Below are 19,161 nucleotides of genomic sequence, written 5' to 3' on the forward strand. Positions count from 1 at the left end.
ATGACAATTATGACATATTCGTTTTATTACATAAAACTTTTTCCTCTAATTTCAATTTCAACGTGTTAAAAATAAAAATTATTCTTGTATTTTTTTAATTGAGTTTCATTTTTATTCTTTCAATTTTTTCATATATATAAATTTTTTGAAAATATATGTTTTACTCCTATTTAAATTGAGTGTGCTTTTAAATTTTCAATTTCTCTCCCGTCTTTTAAACTATATTATCAATTTAACGAAAATAAATAATAAATTGGAAAATGAAGTTAATTCAAAATTTACCAAAATAGTTAAGAAAATATTAAGTGTGTATGCATGTGTATACAAAATTTTATTTATGTGTATAATAGTTTTCTATATTTTTTCTTGTATCTGTTAAATCTTAACATTTCGTTTTCAATAAAATTTTAACTTCATATGATTTTCTCACAAACATGGCTAATTTGTTCGACGCAAATTAAAAAAAAGTTTCATTGAGTGTAATAACTCAGCCCAACTCATTATTCTAATTGGTTGAATGTGAAATTGATTGCCTTAACGGATGAAACCAGACCCCCAACGAATATGCTTTACTCTTGGTAAGTTTAAAGGAAAGTCCTTATCATATGAATTTTTCATTCTTGGAATTAAACGAATGACCCAGACACTCAATGATACACCAAAAGATATATGTCATGTACTAATATGTTTTGTTATGTAGTTTTTACAAACAGTTACAGCAGTTTTGGCTACACGGACGCTGATAATGTCACGTACAAGTTAACCGAAAAAAACTTCAACTGAGCAATATAAATTAGACCCCAGACTATATATCTTGAATTGGTCTTGATCATCCAAAAAGTACTTGCTAAAATAAAAATACGAAGTAGAGTAAATAACACATGTAATTCAATAAAAATTGAGATCTAGAGATCCTGAATACTCTCGAGATTGGAAGGGAAGAAAAAATGAAAACAGTACTATTGTATTAGGATTGAAGGGTCCATGGCCTACCAAATTGAACAAAAATTAAGATTCAATTCGGTTCACTTAGACCATGTACATAGGTAATTTATTTTGGGTATTAGTAGCCTAAAAATTATATTTTAATGGATCAAACCATGTATTTGGGCCTGATCCGTATCAATCCACTGATATCTTTGAACTCAGTATCGGGTAACGTGGCAACACCCGATTGGTGAGCGTTTTGCTCAAATCAGAAAAAAAAAAATCACCGCGATACTTCTTCTTCTCCACCTCCTACGCCGCTTTTTCTTCGATCACATCGCTCCTATGCCGATCAGGTAATCGACACGCAGAAGCAGGTTCTCTCTCTGATCCGCGATTTCACTCTGAAAGATCTCGTGGAGGTAAGATACTTCATACATTTTGTTTGTTTTCTAGAGATTTCGGGTTTTGAACGATTCTACTATTCAATCCCTGGAGACACAGGTGAGTTGTCTTTGAACGATTTTACTATTCAATCTCTGGAGGTTTTGATTTTTCTTTGATCTTACTTGGTTTTTGGGATGATTAACAAGTTTTGGTGCCTAATGAGATTGAAACTGTGCCTCTTTTTTTTTTTTCTCAGGCAAGGATTAGTCTTCTTCAGGATGAAGTTTCTACTAATGGCATTGAAGATGATGCTCTTAAGGTTTGGCCACACATTGTTTATTTGAGTTTTTAGTGCTTATGGTTGCAGGTTGATATCTTCGTTTGATATTCTGGAATTTTTGTTGATGACATGATTGTTGGCGAAATAAAGAACAAGAAAGGATTACTCATGTGATTTTTGTTTTCTAATATCTTGATTAGTTTAGTTCAAACTTTGGGTTTTGTTTGGTGATTGCTTATTCTATTTGTGATATACAGAGATCAGTTTATAAGCTAAATGGAAGAATTGATCAAGGAGAAAAGGTTATTTTCTATTCTTTGCGTTTTCATCTTATGATGTTGCATCACATCTTAAGTTGCTTGGTTGGTAATAGGGAGTTCCATAAAACTATAGATTTGAGTGTGGGCAGTGATGAGACTACTGGCATAACTGCAAGTGAGTAGCTACTGTTTACAGTTTACTCTTCTTGTTCGATTTCTAACTGTTTTATTAAGAGATAATGGCCTTTGGATATGTTTGTAATATCAGATAACAAAGCTTTTGTGGATGGTTCTGGAGCTGATTCAGAAGCTATCAAGGGAATGCTATCTGATTCACTCAGCCTATTAAGGTACACTGTTTCTCGCTGGTGAAATTGTAGCGATGCTTAGATTCACGACGAACAAACGAACCTCTCCGCCTTTTGGACTTGAAAGTGCCAAAAGCGTCCTACTCAAAGAAGATGGCCACAAGGTCGTCGGGTTCCATGGCAAAGCGGGTGCAGACATAATTCACCAAGTTGGAGTCCATGTCAAGCCCATTTTCAAGTGAAGTTTTTAATATTTTCTCAAAGTCTCAGTCTAATAAAAATGAGCTAAAAAAAAGCTCTGTTCTAGAAATTGTTATTTACGTGTGTAAATGGTAAATAAGGTCTTTCACGCACTTTGCCTATGTGTTACTTGTGTGTTGTTGGTGTTCGTGTTTCAATGTCTCTTTATGGTGTACTGGAGTTTGTAACAGTACTGTTTAAGGTGTACATATAAAATTTTGGTTACGTTGTGTTATAACTCATAATTTGTTGATAGGTCTAATTTCAACAAGGTTTTCATATCGGAATAACAATTTCAAAATGATTCAAGAAATCATAAAACAGTTTCGACAATTTTTTTTGTTTTATGATATTTAAACAAGTCTTACCAATGTGTAAACATATTTAGTACTAGTATCATAAACAATCTCAAACAATAAAGAAACATTAAAACTAATACTAAAAAATTGTTAATGATACTCATAAAATATCACCTATGTGCATGCTCTTAGTCCTTAGGAAGATTAAGATTGGATTCGGTTCAGTTTGAAAGTTAGAATTGGACTCTAAAGGCCGAAGTTAAAGGACCAAGTTTTGTGAAAGTGAGTGAGTTGACACCGTCTATTTGGAGTAAGCATGGAGTACCAAAATAGTAATATGTTCCATGTTTCATATATGTTTGGCTTCCTCGTTTGTGTCTGGTATGAGGTTTCGTTCACACCAAATATTTCAATTTATTATTTCGGTTACTTTGAAGATAGTGAAACGTTTTTTTTTTTTTTTTATATGATGAAATTTGGCTTTTCAAAAAAGTATAAACTAAAAAAAACAAAACTATATCAACCATTGATAATTTGACTATCATTGCTAACTAGTAAATTTGCATAAACCACTGTACTAATTATTACCCATCCACGATCCCTTAATAAAATTTTGCACCTTAACAAAGAAAAATCATTACATTCTCAAACTCATCATTATGATGTACCACTAGCTAAATAAAGCTTAAAATCCCAACCCTATAGATATCTTTCTCCCTTATTAGGATCACTTGAATAGATTCTTACTTCGCAATACAAAGTGGAATATTTCTCTGTTTCTTGAGTTGGTCTATTCACATATTTAATACATGTTAAAAGATGTGTGGCCATATTGTACAAGAAGGAATTGAGAACTCCATTAAAGGAGAAGAAAGAAACATCCATTAAGTGTATGTCTCTCTCTTCTTCACCGACCCCATTAAATACACAACAATAAGGAGAGGCACTTATACCAAACTCATCATCAATCTTTGTAACCCAACCAAATCATGATCATCCACACAAAAAAAACAAAGCAAATTTAATCGAAAGTCATATGCATACATATATACTCACTTGCTCTCTGATTTTCTCTACACAAAAAAAAAAAACAAAAAAAAAAATATAACTCTCAAACAACCCAATCTAAATGGCTTCTCTATCTTTACCAATAACTCTCAAGAACCCAAGATTCTTCTCTTCTTCTCCTCAAAACATCTTTAAAACCCAACCCCAAACCCTAGTTTTGACAACAAAGTTCAAGACTTGTTCCATCATTTGCTCATCTTCATGCACAAGCATAAGCTCTTCAACGACTCAACAGAAGCAGTCAAATAAACAAACCCATGTGTCAGACAACAAACGAGAAGAAAAAGCGGAAGAAGAAGAAGAAGAGAAAGAAGTTAGTCTTCGAGAAATTTGGAGAGAAGTACAAGGTTGCAATAATTGGGAAGGACAACTAGATCCAATGAACAATCATCTTCGAAGAGAGATCATACGTTATGGCGAATTTGCTCAAGCTTGCTATGACTCATTCGACTTCGATCCTCACTCTAAATACTGTGGCTCTTGCAAATACCATCCTTCTGATTTCTTCTTAAACCTTGACCTACATCTCCACAAAGGCTACACCATAACACGTTACCTCTACGCTACATCCAACATAAACCTCCCAAACTTCTTCCAGAAATCAAAACTCAGCTCGATTTGGAGCCAACACGCGAACTGGATGGGTTTTGTTGCTGTAGCTACGGACGAAGAAGAGGTGAGTCGGCTCGGGAGACGTGACATAGTCATTGCTTGGAGAGGCACAGTCACTTATCTCGAATGGATCTATGACTTAAAAGACATTCTTTGTTCAGCTAACTTCGGTGACGACCCATCTATCAAGATTGAATTAGGGTTTCATGACTTATACACCAAGAAAGAAGATTCTTGCAAATTCTCTTCCTTCTCGGCTCGGGAACAGGTTTTGGCTGAAGTCAAACGGCTTATTGAGTACTACGGTACCGAAGAAGAAGGTCACAAGACAAGCATCACCGTGACAGGGCACAGCCTCGGCGCCTCTCTGGCTTTGGTCAGTGCTTATGATATCGCAGAGCTAAACTTGAATCACGTACCGGAGAACAACTATAAAATTCCAATTACTGTTTTCTCCTTCTCGGGACCTCGAGTAGGTAACTTGAGGTTCAAGGAACGATGTGACGAACTAGGGGTTAAAGTTCTGAGAGTCGTTAATGTACACGACAAGGTACCTTCTGTTCCAGGGATATTCACAAACGAGAAGTTTCAGTTTCAGAAGTATGTGGAAGAAAAAACATCATTCCCGTGGAGCTACGCGCACGTCGGCGTGGAGCTTGCCTTGGACCACAAGAAAAGCCCATTTCTGAAACCGACTAAGGATTTGGGTTGTGCACATAACCTAGAAGCTTTGCTTCATTTGGTGGATGGTTATCATGGAAAAGACGAAGAAGCAGAGAAGAGATTTTGTTTGGTGACAAAGCGAGACATAGCTTTAGTGAATAAGAGTTGTGATTTCTTGAGAGGTGAGTACCATGTGCCGCCTTGTTGGAGACAAGATGAGAACAAAGGTATGGTCAAGAACGGCGATGGACAGTGGGTTCTTCCGGACCGACCACTGCTTGAACCTCACGGACCGGAGGATATCGCTCATCATCTTCAACAAGTTCTTGGGAAGGTTAACGATGATAATTTTAAACCCACAACGACTTAAGTCGAAAATTAAATATAAATAGTTATAAAAATATTTTCGTAATTAATGTGTGGATCACGTTTGATAAATTGAGTATGTTAGTGTTTGATTAATGATTTAATTAAACTTCTATAATTATGGAGGTCATCACCATCCCCCATTCTCTGTCATGTATAAGCTATGATTAGATATATAATATGTGGTTACATGATATCACGTATATATGTGGTTTAGGAGAGATCCAATACAACTTTCATTGGTTAAAAGTTAAGCGGTAAATTCGTACAAATATAACGTGGAAGAAAAGTGGACCACAACAAAGTGCATGCTAAGAGGGCATTGAGTGCGTGTATCACTTGAAAAAATAATAATCATAAATCTCTGTGTTCCCCAAAATATGATATAACAATTACAATATGCGCACGACAGGAATTAAAGGATTCAGAGTTGTCATCATATTAACAGATAATGCGATATGTTCCACAATAAACAGAACAAGAAGTTGTTCCATATCTTTCGAGTTAAAGTTGTTTATATATAGATAGTTTTGATAGATTCTTTAAGATATGACTTTGTAATCTAATTAAATACTTGAAAATCGTAACTCATGAATATACAGAAAGCTCTTTTTGTCCATTGAGATCTCTAAATCTTTCACATCATGCATTGAGGAATCAGAAAGTGCTTTAACCTCAACCTTCTTTTCTCTCAGCCTTCTTAACCACTCGAGCTTTGCTCTCCTTGTCATATGTTTTGTGATCAAGGGATTAATTTGATAAAATTCTTCATATATATCTCAGTCCATACCTCCTTGAATTCAGCAAGGCATGTACTCCATTCTTCTTGCTTCTTCTTCATCATTGTAGGCAATGCACGACCATGATCCTTTTTTTTGTTTTGCTAAATCAAGACTAGGATCCTTCTTAATAATTTCAGTGACTTCCTTCCCATAATCACCATACAATGCATCAATGAATCTCATGTTTTGACCTTTCTCAACTAATTAATAATTTTAAATAATATGAAATTAATTTTTAAGTTTATTACAATAAAAAAATCGATTTTATTAATATTTTACGAGAAGCTTGAGCTAAAATTCCTGAAAATTTTGTTTTATGATTATATTGGTAATAATCCAGCAAAAGAAGAGTTATTCCGAATAGGTTCCCTGGAAAATTGGGATTGAATAGATGTTGGATGACTAGAATACCTCGTCTTTAGAAATAAAGAAGGCTGTGAACTTTTTGTACGACGTATGCCTACTTCTTTGAAATTTTGTGGTTGTTTTAATACTTGCATTTGGTTTTTGGCTCAATTTATAAGTAATCGGAAGTTTTTATTAGTATGTATATTTTTATGCAAGCGATAGGATAAACAAATTTTAGTAAAGAATAAGGATAATAACTCATTCCATCGTATTATACATTATATTTAACCACCACCAATTATAAATATATCTATTATAAAAAGATCAAATTAGAGTACTTATAATTTTTTAACTTTTTGATCTATTAAGTATTGATGACATTCTTTAAAAATATCAAGTAAAACTATTTTCAAATGTTCTATATAATAGTACTTTCCAAATAATAGTATAAAAGTTTAGAAAAAAATATATGAGAAAGCCAAATAATCTATTGTTAGATGCATAAACCGTTTTTATTTTTAAATGGACTAAACTACTAAGAAAACATGGACACCCCTTATCCAAACCCTAGTTTCTTACTGGGCCTCATAAAGCCCACATAAGTCTCTAACATTTAAAAAAAATAATTCACTGTTTCTCTGCCATCCGCCAGTCTCTCAAAAATTTGCAAGTCGGCGAGTGCCACAAACTGGCTGCATCAAAAAAAACTTCTGTTTCAATGGAGTCTCTTCAATCAAATTCCAAAATTGAAGAAGCTGAACAAAATCCCAAAATTGAAGAAGCACAAGTCTCAGTATCGCTTCCCGAAGAACCTACCGGAGTTCTTCTTCCCTCCGAACTGGTGGACGATTCAGCGCCGCCGGAATCATCCGATGCTGTCGAAGAATCAATCGAAACTGCTTCAGAAGCAGAAGTATCAATTTCTCTTCTCGAAGGAACTACCACCGGAACCGCTCTTCTTCCTTCTGAAGAGAATGATTTAGCGCCATTGGAATCGTCCGGTATAATTGAAGAACCAATCGATACTGATTTAGAGAAATTAGATGTAGTAGCTATGGATGTTGATCAACCCGGATCCGATTTGAAAATTGAATCCGATTCATTCTCTGAAGAAGCTCCGACTACTTCTTCCTCCGATAACCCTAAATCTCCGAAACTGGATTCTGTGGCTAATCAGAACGGTAGCGCAATGGAAGAAGACGAAGGAGATGAAGAGCAAGATGATCCACCGCATAAGAAGCTTAAGCAGCTAGATTGTCTTACTTCAGTCGCTGTTAAGGAAGAGGAGGAGCCAGAGCAAGTGCTTCCATCGGAAGCTATGGTTGTGGAGGAAGCGGCGACTCTGGTTGCGAGTGCGGCTAAGAAATCTAAATCGAAGAAGAAGAACAATAATGTATGGGTGACTAAGAGCACACGTAAGGGAAAGAAGAAGAGTAAAGCCAACACGCCGAATCCAGCAGCTGTAGAAGATAAGGTATTGATAACTCCGGTGCCTAGATTTCCCGATAAGGGAGACGATACACCTGACTTGGAAATTTGCCTTTCTAAAGTATACAAAGCTGAGAAAGTTGAGATAAGTGAAGATAGACTTACTGCAGGAAGTAGTAAAGGGTATAGGATGGTGAGAGCTACAAGAGGAGTTGTTGAAGGAGCTTGGTACTTTGAGATTAAAGTTTTGAGTTTAGGTGAGACTGGTCATACACGACTCGGGTGGTCGACTGATAAAGGGGATTTGCAGGCTCCAGTTGGGTATGATGGGAATAGTTTTGGGTTTAGGGATATTGATGGGTGTAAGATACATAAGGCTTTAAGGGAGACATATGCTGAGGAAGGGTACAAGGAAGGTGATGTTATTGGATTCTACATAAATCTTCCTGATGGTGAATCTTTTGCTCCAAAGCCTCCTCATTATGTGTTTTATAAAGGGCAGAGATATATTTGTGCACCTGATGCTAAAGAGGAGCCTCCTAAAGTTGTACCAGGTATGTCATGCGTCACCTGTTCTTTAATTTTCGTGTTCTTGTGGGGTGACTTTTCTGCTTTTTGGTAGTCGCATATGTTTTAAGTAGACTAAAAATGTGTATGAATGTTGTTGCTTGTGATGGTAGCTTTATCATGGTTTGGTAGAGAATAGATAGTGGAGATTCTTCATAAAGATAAATGCCTTAGTTTTGTTTTTGCTACCCTCCACATCTATGATGTAGATGGTATCTGTGCAATTCTGGAAGATTAATGACCAATCTTTCGTTAACGATACCTTTACTTCTGATGCAGGCAGTGAAATATCGTTCTTCAAAAATGGTGTATGTCAGGGAGCGGCCTTCACAGATATTGTTGGCGGTCGTTACTACCCTGCTGCTTCGATGTACACTCTTCCCGACCAGTCAAATTGTCTTGTGAAGTTCAATTTTGGCCCCAGTTTTGAGTTTTTCCCTGAGGATTTTGGTGGGCGTGCTACCCCGAGGCCGATGTGGGAGGTTCCATATCATGGATTTAATGGTAGACTTGAAACTAATGGTTCTGAGGATATGAAGAGTTAGGCAGAACCAGCAGGCGTATTCTTGACATTTTAACACAGTTTTCCCAAACTAGTTCTTGGTTCAGATTTGGATGAGTTTAGTTGTAACAGTCATAGGGTAGCAAATGAACAACAAATGAGTTCTGTACATGTCTACTCTAAAATAATCAGACTGGTTTTTTCTGATTTTACAACTGGATTAGCCATATTTGTTTAAAGTTATTGATTGTTTGTGTATTTTTTTTCCTTACTATGTAATATTTCTGGGAGCTTATATTTGGGTTCCCAAAGTTGAAAATTTACCATTTTTGCTTGGTTTTACACTTTTAAGGTTTTAAGTATCTCGTTGTTTGTTCTCTATCTGTTCAACAAACGCCTTTGGGAGGTTACTTTTGTTAGTTTTGATTCTATTCCCTATCAACTATATGCTAAAAGAGGAGATTTCATGGCACTTAGTGATAAAAGTCAAATATGCCTGGTCTGTTCTGTTCTTGTGCTGCACAGATTATAGATTTGCGTCACTGGTGCTATCAAGCAAGGACCAGTGTTCTACTGCCAGCCAGGTAACAAATCTCCATACCATCTTCTGTTTATTTGATTTCCATAACACAGTTTCTTCTGAAGCTATGTTAGCAAACGAAGTGCCTTATTTGATATATTTACGGTGGTTCGTTGGTAGACTCTCTCTTAGGGGTTCATGCATGCATCACTTGTAATCTGATAATGTAGCCATGCTTATCTTTTTTCTCCAATATATGTATCTCTGATAGATACCATCCTCATGCTAAACAAATCTCATTAGTCAGAATGATAGTATCTCTCTTTTCTTTTTTTTTTCCTTACACAACGGGCTACAAACAGTTTATCAAGTTTGAAGAGAGTGACATCTGACATATTGAAATATATGGAAATTGCATCCTGCTGTATATGCTTCTAATGCAGTGGAGAGTTAAGTCCTTCCTGAGAAGAGAGAGCATGGTGAACAGGGTATCGCCTGGAAGGGAAAGGTGTCATTCTTCTGAAAGAAGGCCTTTTCTGGATATGGCTCAGAGTTCTCTTTGTGTATAACATGTGAATAACTGGGAAAACCTTTTCCCGGAACTTGAGGATGGCGAAGAAGGCAATCCTATACCCAATGAGAATCATCATCACAACTGCTAGATCCAACCACTTTGAACTTTCTGGATTTATGCCTAGAACAGTTTGAAGAATGAGTTCTCCTTTCATTTTTGGTACCAAGGGTAACGGAGAATCATACTCCACCCCAATCATCTCATTCTTGTATGCTCCCTGCAATTTATCAGGTATGCTCATTTAAGATAGCTACTTGACGATATAGTCTGCATCTTAAAGTTGAGAAAACCTGGTTACCTGTAGTGCCCATGCACCATAGTTTATGTAGGACACCGGGTATCGCCAGAACACCATTGGTAAGTCGGGGAAGAATCGGAAAAACCCCGCACTTAACACCATAATTCCCTATGAGATGAAGGATAAAGCGGTTTTCAATTTAGAATAGTTTTTGGAGATATAAGAAAGCTTGTAGGTGAAAGAGCGACAGAGGCCACTCTTACAATGTAACCAGCTCCCAACATGACTCCCATCAAGAAGTTAGGGACTACTGAAGCTATCATCATCATGCAACTCTCCACAGTTGTAATCGCGCAGATAAGGTCGAGACAGTTGTAGAAGAAATGAGAACCTCCGGATTGGAACCTCACCATGTAGATAGTGATTGAGCTGGTGGAGAGGCACATAAGGATTATGAAAGGTAATGAGGAGAGTAAATTAGACACAGTGTATACTGCAACCCCATAGTGTCCATTGAGCCTTTCGCGAGAAAACACCTGTTTTCAGGAATAAAGATGCTAAAACATAAGATAAGTTTTTAGGTGAAGAAAGAGAATTTTTCTCTGTTTAGCTCTTTACCTTCATTTCTTCAATGAAGGATTGGAATCCTCCTATTGACATGAATGTCATAAAGCCTGCCATAAATCCGCCACAAGCTGCAGTACTCATAACATTTGTGTGGTTTCTCCCGACGTTGAAGAAGATTGACCCGACACAAATGGATAACACTATGTAGACTGCAATCCGCATCCAGTAGTACCCCAAGTCTCTACTCATGTTGATGAAAGATCGCTGAGTAAGTATTCTGAGTTGTTTCCACCAATTAGTTTGGCTCCCCTTTTTCCTTTCTGTGACAATCCCCACCTGTTGCACAAGGTTTATAACTGTGCTTATGAGACTCTCATTATGTGATACATTGTAGTTTTAAGGGAAGTAGTAACCGTAACTTACTATCGATGCTATTTCTTGAATTCTTGCTCTTGAAGCTGCTGCATAAAGTGAACACTTAAATTTTCTGACAAGTGTTGTTCTAATTTCTGCAGTTGGTATATCATCCAGAGGATCTAATGTGTTTGTAGTTTCATGTAGTTGGTGAAGAGAGAAAGATGAATCCTGCAGATGTAAAAGGTCGAGGTCAAAAGCTTGAGAGTATTGTAAGTTCATGAAAAAACAAGAAGGGCAGAGGAAAACAAACGTTGATTCTCCGAGATTCAACCAAAGCCGCTGTGACATTATCGAAATCGGAATTGACACAGCGAAGGAAGTGGTCTGATGGATTCCGTCTACTTGGACAAGGAAAACCTGCTTCACCAAAGAACTGCAATGTCGAAGCAACAACAACACAAATGAGCATAATGGTTATATACTCTTGCCAATGCTCTATCTTATTACCTTTGTTGCAGATTCTGCTTCGCCAAAGTAAACAGTTTCTCCTCCAGACAGAAGTAGCAGGTCATCAAAGAGGGCGAAAACCTCACCACTCGGCTGATGGATCGAAGAAACCACAGTTTTGCCACTGCTTGCTATGTTTCTAAGAATCTGAACCACGAAGAAAGCTGAAGCACTGTCCAGTCCACTAGTTGGTTCGTCTAGAAAGAGGAGACTTGGTTTTGTTAAGACCTCGAGGGCAATACTAAGCCGTTTCTTCTCTCCTCCGCTTATTCCACGCAAATGCCAGTTTCCAATGGTCCTGTCTGAACATTCTTCAAGACCCATGTCAGTGATTGTAGCTTCCACAATGTCACTGATCTCTTCTCTGGTAAGCTTTGAAGGGAGCCTGAGATGAGCCGAGTAAGATATGGATTCTCTCACTGTCAAAGTTCCTAGCAACACATCTTCTTGCGTCACATAAGCCTGAGAGTTTAGGACATTCATGAATAATAATAGTTTGATTGTGTAAAAGGGTAAAAACTAAAGAGAAAAGATAAATTTTCTTACGGCAGCACCAAAGTCAAGTCTTCTCTTCTTGCCATTGACAAGTACTTTGCCACTCATTACAACATTCCCTGCTAATCTTCCTGTACCATCACCAAATTTACCTTTTAATGTTAGATGTTAAATCTTTCATGTTTTTGAACAATCTTATAGCATTGATAGAACAATCTTATAACCCGGTTTTGGGTTTTTCGCTTTTACAAGAATATTAGCCACAGTAAAATTAAATTGGTTTCGATTAGTCATAAGCATAAAATAAAGATCTTCTTAATCCAATCAAATTTAGGTTTGGTCAAGAAAATAATAATCGATTTGGATTGTTTTTGGATTGAACGTAACATCCCTCAAAGAGTCCGACCAGTCACCAAACCGGGTTCAACTTGTGAAGAGATCGCAAGTCGGTATGAAGATACGATCGTGCAATCCTAAATATTTGTGTCAGAATATTGGTGATTGGTAGTTGGTTAACATTTAAAATATGATTTAATAAGAAATGTTACTGCAAAATTTCTGTACATAGTCTACGTTAGAGAAACGTAACTATCAATTTATTCAATACTAAATGTACGACGATGTAAATTTATTAATTAAGAACATGAAAATTGCAACTATTTTTTTTTTAATATTTATTTAGTACTCCGATAGTATATAGCTATACTTAAAAAATAAAATTGGTAGCTAGAATCCATAAATATAAAGTTAGAAATATCTATATATGTCTCATCGTGTACATGAAACTTAGATATAAATATAGCACTGTTTTTCAATAGTTATAAATATCTTGATACATAAATATGTTATATCATGCTCTCAAATTTCTTTTACATATATATATGTTACGTTTGGTCAAAGTTACAGAAGAAAAAAAAAAAAAATTACAGAAGAGTACAAAAACTTCAGTTAATATTTTCATTTCACCAAATTGTGATACTGATACAGTATGTACATAGTTTGTTGCTTTCAAATAGGAAAGTTATCAATTTTATTGTAGTAATGTATTTTTCCAATATACAAAAAACTAATCAAGTATCATATTAGTTAATTTTGATTACATACGAATTTACAGGTTAATAATAATTAAATATTTTATGTTGAATAGGACACACACCCACCCACGCACAGACATACACCTATATATATATATATATATATATATCTAACAAATAAATTCTAACTTATATTCTCAAATTTAACTACGAATGGCAGAAATCCTTATCAATTCCAAATAAAAATTACTAAAAGATTTGTGAATATTTTTTAATGTAAGAAAACAGAAATTTCTTATTTTCCAAAAGTGAAACACTTTTTACATAGTATATTGAGAAAGTTTCCTTGGACAATTTTTTAAAAGAAAGACATAACGTCATGTATATTGTTAATTATAGTTATATATATATATATATAGAGTACATAGAACGATTCACTAAATACTAGGTTCAAAGTGGGTAAGTCTCATCCTTTAATGTTGGTTTCAAAGCTAAATGTGGTTGGTTGTTAAATTCCTCTAAAAACTATATCTTTTAATTGTTGGTCGATGTTGCTTCAGCTTATTTGAGATTTATATAATAGAGGAAAACCATTTAACAATAAAAGAAATACATAATAAAAACGACGAGCTAATCTTGACATGTATGGGTGTGTGTGTCTGAGAGAGAGAGAAGGGACCTGCTAAAGCATCAAGAAGCGTAGATTTGCCTGAACCTGAAGGACCCATAATAGCTAAGATCCTATTTGGCTCACCACAACCATTCACTCCATTCAGTAATCTCTTAGTTGCTCCTTCACCGAAGTTTGGTATCACCACCGTAAGATCCTCCCACGCCACATACATCGCCCCCTCCGGCGTAGTCATGTATGCTTTTGTTAGATAGATCGAAAACTGAGCGAAGAGTTTTAAACTTGTTCTAGCTTAAGAGTTTTTTTTTTTGTTTCTTTGGGAGAGAAAAGTGTAATGTGTGTGAATGCTTGTGGCCTTATTTATAGTTATAAAAAGTTGTGCGGTGAATGTATTAAGAGAACTAGGGTCTTTGAAAAAAAAAATGTATAAATTAGGGTGGTCCAAATTGGTTTAAACTAATTTGAGTCAAACCGAAACTGTACCAAAGAAAGTGATTGGAAAAAACTAGATGTAATAAATTCGGTTACATATTTTTGATATATAAAATAAATCATGACTAAAAATAAATAAAACATATAGTTTAGTTAAAATAAAATAAAAAAAATTTAGAATCCGAAGAAAAATCGAACCAAACTAAATGATATTGGTTTCTATTTATTTTATGAAACCAAAACAAAATATCTACCCATGCAAAACAGAAAAGTGGATTAAGAATAGTGTAAAAGACAGAAAGGAAACTATTATATATGTACACTATCATGCATGCATAGACGAGGCATGTGACAGAAAAATTGACGTTTGATGTTATATTCATTTACTCGTTGGACCCGTTCGGTACTATATATGTCGAGAGCTACAGACATCCGCATGATAAGAAACTTATGGTTTCGTTACACGATTTAAGGAAACATAACACTTTAGGGTATATATCACGTAAATTGCAATAATTTTATTTTCTGGTAATTTTGTCCAAATTTTTTATAAAATTCCGATTTGGTTGGGTGTATCAACTAGTATAGCACTCCAAAACATTGTTTTTTTTCAAACGAATCACAGAGGAAATTCAAATCCATGAGGAGAGTCTATACTATTCAACTCAACTATATTTAGACGCCATTACTTTTGGAAAATTATTTGAATTATTTATATACATTGTGAACGTGATATATATAACTTAACATCGACATAAGGCCGTATATCAGAACGTTTAGATTAAAGTAATCTAGTTGTTGCATATTGAGTTTATGTAACTGGTAAGAAAGTAATCAAGAGAGTATATAAGGAATTTTAAGTATGTTGTGTAAACATATGATTGGATCAATTATTTTATCATAATGGCCGAAAATTAACCACGGAAAAGGTTATCATTAATATTTTAATTATTTTTATAAAGCAATTAATTTTGGTCGTATGTTAAATTTCTTATTGAGATATACTATTTAGTTTCTGCCTCTGGAAAGAAACCGTCCAATGTTCCTTGCTGCTTCAATGTGGTTCGTGTTGGTAATTTTTGAGGCAAAAGACGGATTCTCAACGTCATAAGATTTTTTTTATAGTGACTATTTTTAATCTCCCCCAAATTGTTTGCAGAAGTGTATTCGACACATCATGAGCTTGCTTGTTGCATTTTGCTATTTAACTTTTGTTTTCGAGTTTTTATTTATGGCCCCCTATCATCTATTTTTATTGTTTATCAAACCTATCGTTCTATTTATATTGTAAGTTTATATATTTTTTTTAAGATTATAATACCGAACCATGAATTTGAAGAGCTTGCAAATTTATTCTCTTTCGGATATGACGAATGGAAAACAAGTATGTTGTAAAAAAAAAAAAAAAAACAGATGGTGACGGATTTGTTTTAACCATGTGATGTTTTTAACCATGTTTCGTGCTAATCAAACACATACACAGTACCAAATACACTGTTTCAACGTTTATGTCTTCTTGTCTTCAATTGTATCAACAGAAATTAAAGCTATGTAGTTAGTGTGACTAAATTATTCATTTCTGCTAAGAAAGAAAATTCATTACTGCGATAACCTAATCATAGATTGTTAGATAAACTTATTAAATGACTTCTTCCATCTTTTCCATATCATAACTATAATCAATTTTTTGTTTAACCAAAAAAAAAACAACTATAATTATTTTCTTGTGGTCCATAAATGCTAGAAATATCCTAATAAAATATATGTGCAATAGAATTTTACATATAATTAGCTTTTAATTTGGGTGGGTTTGACCATAAAATTCTGCAGTCCATAGAAAAAAGTAGTCTGTGTTACTGTTAATTATTAATTAAGGGGTTCTCGATCTAAGGACATTTATATATCCGTTAATAACATTTCCAAAGCCCTAATTATGGGAAGCCATGTTCTTATTTTCTTTTTGAAGCAGTACTGTTTATTTGTCAATTTACAGCCTACATTACAAAAATATGGAAATTTCATTGCTTAATAGACTGTTTTGAGTTTTTGTTGAAAACAAAAAAAGGACTGTTTTGAGTCTTATAATTAAGAGAGTGCCAATAAATGAAGGCAAGAGGGACAAGCAATGCAAAAAAAAAAAAAAAACTGTTTAAGTAAATCTACTTTTGGTTATGAGATCCGAAATAAATACAAGAGAGTAAACATTCTGTACTATATTTGGTAAATGAATTGTAACCTTTGCTATATTAACTTCCATCTCAACTGTGAACTGCGTATCCCTGACACCTTAATTTAATTCAACTATCTACTTGTAAGTTCGTTGGTTTTTTATTACCACAACTTCTTAGTTGTTGCAGTTGCCAAAAGTGCGATGCGACCACAATTTAACAATATTTGATTTTTATGGGCTTAATGTGATCTTACGGTCTAGTTATAAAGAAGAATGTTGAAAGAACACCTTAGGTAAAAGAGAAAGAAGCTAGGGATATATATGAGATTGAGAGAGCTAAGAAAAATAGTGCTGTACGGACTGAGAGGGCTTAATTAGCCGGTTCCTCATCATAATCTGCTTTGATCCCGCATAGTGAAAGTGACCGTTGCGTTCCTTCCAATTTCCATAGAACTATAAAACAAAAAAAATAGAACATGTCTTGTGCATCCGAAAGAAAAATTAACAGCAAGAAAGAACCCTCAGCATTTGCATTTGAAGGTGACACTTTCAAGGGGGAAGCGATAAACATGTTCCAGAGTCAATAACCAAAAGAACATGATAATCCAAAGCAATACCGGACGCTTGGACCAAAAGGATCCAACACATCAATTAGAGGACCCATTACACACCAAGTATCATACTCAAACGAGTTCAAAGTATCAACCTTGTATATGTAAAAGAGACGAGTAATTTGGTAGAGTTTGCAAAACTTTCTCCAAGTCCCTAAAGATTCTACCACCAAATTATAAGATACAGCTCCTAATATTTTCTCCAAACATAGTTTATTTTATAACGGTTTTTTTTTTTTTAGTTAACATCCAATTGATCAAATATAATATAATTTCAGTTAGTTATATATGAATGCCTTAAGCAACAACAAAAAAAGTTATATATGAATGCGATAATATATTATAACGAAACTCTACATTATCGTTTAAAGTCCAAAATATGTTGAATACCTTCTATCATTATCTAACAGAAACTTGAAGATCTATCTCACATCTTAAATATACCATTTCAAAAATTTCTCTTAAATTTTACACTTTTAAGTACGTTTCAATAACAAAAAATCAAAAACGAAAAAGTAATAAATTGTCTCATTAATAGTTTTCATATTACAAATTGTTTTAATTTAGGAGTCAACTTACTCACACACAATTTTACATAAATCATTGGATTCATACATTTTTAGTATTCTTTAGGTTATAAAGAAAGATAAATTGGTTTTTGCGATAACATTTATAATTTTTTCTTTAATGTATTTTAACCCCAATGTGACACCAACATCCATGTATATATATTATTAAATTTCATCATTAGTAAAAGTTTTTAACTGATATGATTATAGATTGATATCCTACTATATTATTTGGGAAGTACATTTTAAATGTAACCTTATTTTTTGTAAGTAATTACATAGGTATGCCATTAGAAATAAAATTTAAATAGTAAATTAATTCATCTCTTTAAAAATTAAAAAGTCAAATACTAATTTAATTAAAAAACGAAATACATTATTAATTTCCAAAAAAGTAACCAATTAAAATCAACAAATTAGATTTGATATCTAAATTATCATATTAATTTTTTATTAATTATTATAGTTCAGCTCTCATCTTTATATGATTCTATTTTTGCGAAAAAATAATATCAACATTATAAAAAAATAATTAGAGTTTTTTCGCATATGCCATAATTGGAATTTTTAAAAACGAATATAAATTGTTCAATTCATGAAAAAATATTATAACGGATCAAACATAGATTTAAGAAAATTTTCTACTGAGTACTGGGTCATAATTTGAATATTTGCATTCAATTTCATATATATTATTTTAAAAATTTATAATCTTATATACTACAATAATTAATAACACATTAGATTTTTTTATGTGTATGATATGATTCAATTTTTAATACAAGCTGGAAAATCCTAAAATTGACGGGTTTAAATCGATATTAATACAAGATGGTATACTACAGGTGAAACTCTAAAATTAACAATCAAAATACAATTGTAAAATTTTAAATACTAAACAATATAAATAATATCAAAAAACACATACAACTCGCAGTTTACTATACATTTAAAATAAAATAAAATAATATCATATATTTATAATCATCTTTACAATAAAAGTTTTTAGTTTAACTAAAATATAAGCCTACATGCGGTATGATTTACTACCCAATAGAATAATTCTAAATATTCGGGTCTGGTTCGGGTAGGATCCAGTTGGGTTTGGGTTAGTTTGGATAAAAAATTTCAGACCCTAAAAATACCCAAAAAATAGAAACGGGAATTTTATATGTAGATAGCGGGTCTCCAAACAAAAAAAACTTTTAAATTTGTTAAGTTTTAATAAATTTAATTATATTTGAATATATTTTACTAAATTTTGACAAACATAACAAATAATTTTTGAATAGTTTAGTTGTTTTGGATATTTAGGTCCAAAATTGATTGACATATTTAGATTTATAATTATAATCTTAGATAATTAGATAATATTACGATTAAATATAATTAATATTTTGGATATTAAATTAATGTTTG

General features: G+C 33.7%; 4 protein-coding genes across 4 annotated transcripts; 3 read left to right on the top strand and 1 right to left on the bottom strand.

Annotated features, from left to right (window-relative positions):
• Positions 1-1,100: 1,100 nt before the first annotated feature.
• AT1G51430 (cTAGE family protein) lies at positions 1,101-2,636 on the top strand (the record flags this gene model as incomplete). The annotated part of the gene is made up of 7 exons (NM_104021.2): positions 1,101-1,160; positions 1,284-1,349; positions 1,386-1,472; positions 1,571-1,633; positions 1,852-1,896; positions 1,972-2,029; positions 2,123-2,636. 7 exons carry the CDS (start codon positions 1,101-1,103, stop codon positions 2,224-2,226), a joined length of 483 nt encoding a protein of 160 aa, NP_175554.2. The 3' UTR covers positions 2,227-2,636.
• Positions 2,637-3,657: 1,021 nt separating this feature from the next.
• On the top strand, positions 3,658-5,613 carry AT1G51440 (alpha/beta-Hydrolases superfamily protein). The gene has a single exon (NM_104022.5). The coding sequence runs from the start codon at positions 3,831-3,833 to the stop codon at positions 5,412-5,414; it is 1,584 nt and encodes a 527-aa protein (NP_564590.1). The 5' UTR covers positions 3,658-3,830; the 3' UTR covers positions 5,415-5,613.
• Positions 5,614-7,187: 1,574 nt separating this feature from the next.
• On the top strand, positions 7,188-9,405 carry TRO (TRAUCO). Its single transcript, NM_104023.3, has 2 exons — positions 7,188-8,522; positions 8,815-9,405. Exons 1-2 carry the CDS (start codon positions 7,259-7,261, stop codon positions 9,078-9,080), a joined length of 1,530 nt encoding a protein of 509 aa, NP_175556.1. The 5' UTR covers positions 7,188-7,258; the 3' UTR covers positions 9,081-9,405.
• A 292-nt stretch (positions 9,406-9,697) lies between these two features.
• Positions 9,698-14,311, bottom strand: ABCG13 (ABC-2 type transporter family protein). The gene is made up of 9 exons (NM_104024.3): positions 14,009-14,311; positions 12,347-12,426; positions 11,801-12,262; positions 11,604-11,726; positions 11,360-11,521; positions 10,988-11,272; positions 10,633-10,905; positions 10,430-10,537; positions 9,698-10,348 (listed from the first exon to the last, which is right to left on the bottom strand). The coding sequence occupies exons 1-9, from the start codon at positions 14,193-14,195 to the stop codon at positions 9,992-9,994; spliced, it is 2,037 nt and encodes a 678-aa protein (NP_175557.1). The 5' UTR covers positions 14,196-14,311; the 3' UTR covers positions 9,698-9,991.
• Between the last annotated feature and the right edge of the window lie 4,850 nt (positions 14,312-19,161).

Source organism: Arabidopsis thaliana (genome assembly GCF_000001735.4).
Source record: "Arabidopsis thaliana chromosome 1 sequence".
Taxonomy (NCBI): Eukaryota; Viridiplantae; Streptophyta; class Magnoliopsida; order Brassicales; family Brassicaceae; genus Arabidopsis; species Arabidopsis thaliana.